The 2,045-nt window shown below is 38.0% G+C and overlaps 1 protein-coding gene across 1 annotated transcript; it reads right to left on the bottom strand.

The window, feature by feature from the left end:
• On the bottom strand, positions 1-2,045 carry LOC122651119. Its single transcript, XM_043844449.1, has 2 exons — positions 672-2,045; positions 1-576 (listed from the first exon to the last, which is right to left on the bottom strand). The coding sequence occupies exons 1-2, from the start codon at positions 2,043-2,045 to the stop codon at positions 1-3; spliced, it is 1,950 nt and encodes a 649-aa protein (XP_043700384.1).

Below are 2,045 nucleotides of genomic sequence, written 5' to 3'. Positions count from 1 at the left end.
TTATTCCCATACTCTACAAGAACAAGTCCGGTCAATCAAATTCACTACAACTGTGGAAACACCATCATTGACCTCAAACTCATATAAACCTGCACCGTATCCAGTGCATGACCTTCCAGCATTTGAGATTGAATCTAACTTATTTATATTTGGTGTGATTTTCCCTTGATAATTGCAACCACTAGCATATCTCTGCTGAAACTTAGTCATCATTTGCACTCTCATTTGGTCAATCAGAATTACAATTGGCTTGTCTCTCAAGGATGCAATCCATTGATTGAAAGACTCGGTCATGTTATTTGTGACATGATCACTCTTTACTCCAAAGTCGAATGCATGTCTTGACCAGGTACTTGGTGGATTTTTCACCAACCATTCATGAGCTTCCGGGTGTAAATCCTTCATATCATTCATTGCCTTCTGAAACTGATCAAATCTGTATGCTTTGGATGCAGTCCAAAAAATATTTCTTAATAATGTTCCAGGAAAAGCAGTCTTAAAGTCCTGATAGAGGTGCCTAGAACAATGCCTCACACTGTATCCAGGGAATTTTATTGCAATTGCATCCATCAGACCCTATATAAAATGTACTAATATAAGCAATTAGTATCTATATATTAGTCATATAAATGCAAGAAAAAACATAATTTAACCCAAATGCAATTACTAACTTTTTGTTTATCTGACATAAATGTAAGGTGGGGTATATGATCTGCAGTTGAGTGTAGAGCAATATATAAGCTATCAAGAAACCATAACCAACTGTCTTTGCATTCAGCTTCTACCACCCCCAATGCAATAGGAAATAAACCATTGTTTCCATCCAAAGCAATTGCTGACAAAAACACCCCATCATACATTCCTTTGAGATGGCAGCCATCTAATCCTATAAATGCCCTGCAACCTAGTAAAAATCCATTCGTACAAGCTTTAAAGCAAACAAACAGTCTCTTGAATTGAAGGTTAAACATGGTGCTTGGGTTATACTGTCTAACCAATTCACCATATGATGGCAACTGTGCAAATGAATTCGAATGTTTGCCTTCTATCGCTTCCTTAGCAATCATCCTTGCCCTATACAGCTGCTGCTTACTTGGTACAAGCTGATATTGTGCATTCATGACTACCTCCATGCTTTTAATTGACATGCTAGCGTCTGCTTTCAGTTGTGGAGCAAGTTTACTGGCTATCCACCTAGATGTAGCCATGTTATTTGTTGACCATCTTTTGCATGTATGCTTGGGTGTATATGATTTCACCCCAAAAGTGAGACCATCTGCCAAGGGTGAAGCATGTATTCTCCAAGGGCAACCATCAGTTGCACAAATAGCAGTAACCCTAGTCCTCTCATTTCTTATTTTATACATCTCAAACCCCTCTTGAATTGAATAGTTTTTTAGTACACTTCTAAATTGATCCACATTTTCAACTTCCATCCATTTTGCCAACTCAACCTTACCTTCAACATTACCCTCCTCCTCTTGAAAATGGTGCATGAAACTCATCCGAATCATAATCTGAAATGACATCCATTTCCATAGCCTTTTGTTTCTCTTTTTCATCATCAGAATCATATTCTGAAACATCTTCCCTTCATAACCTGAATCCCCTTCTCTTTCTTCAGCTTCTATATCACCTTCATCTGAAGAATCATCCTTCTCACTATCTAGTTCAAACTCATCATCACTTTCGATTGCCCATTGATCATCATCAGATGTATCAATCAATTCCACAAGTTTACTTGGGTCATTAGAACCAGCAATACTTGTAGATGCCGTACCTGAAGCACTTGGACCTGTAGCACCACCCCTCTTGACAGTATTCTTTGCCATCCTACTACTGTTAGGCCCACTTTGTTGTTTAAAAACAGTAGAATCCTGCCTTTCATGTATTTGCCTTCTTTGTTGAGAGGCTCTACCAATAACTTCTTGTTCAAACCCATTAATCTTATAATTACGGCTTCTTTGGTCAGGCTCACTCTCTTGAACACTATAAACATTCAGTCTAATGACCTTCTCTTGATCAAATATGTCAAACAATTGCAT

This window comes from Telopea speciosissima, chromosome 1, assembly GCF_018873765.1.
Source record: "Telopea speciosissima isolate NSW1024214 ecotype Mountain lineage chromosome 1, Tspe_v1, whole genome shotgun sequence".
NCBI classification, from domain to species: domain Eukaryota; kingdom Viridiplantae; phylum Streptophyta; class Magnoliopsida; order Proteales; family Proteaceae; genus Telopea; species Telopea speciosissima.
Note: the sequence above shows the minus strand (reverse complement) of the source record. Positions and strands in the feature narration are given on the sequence as shown.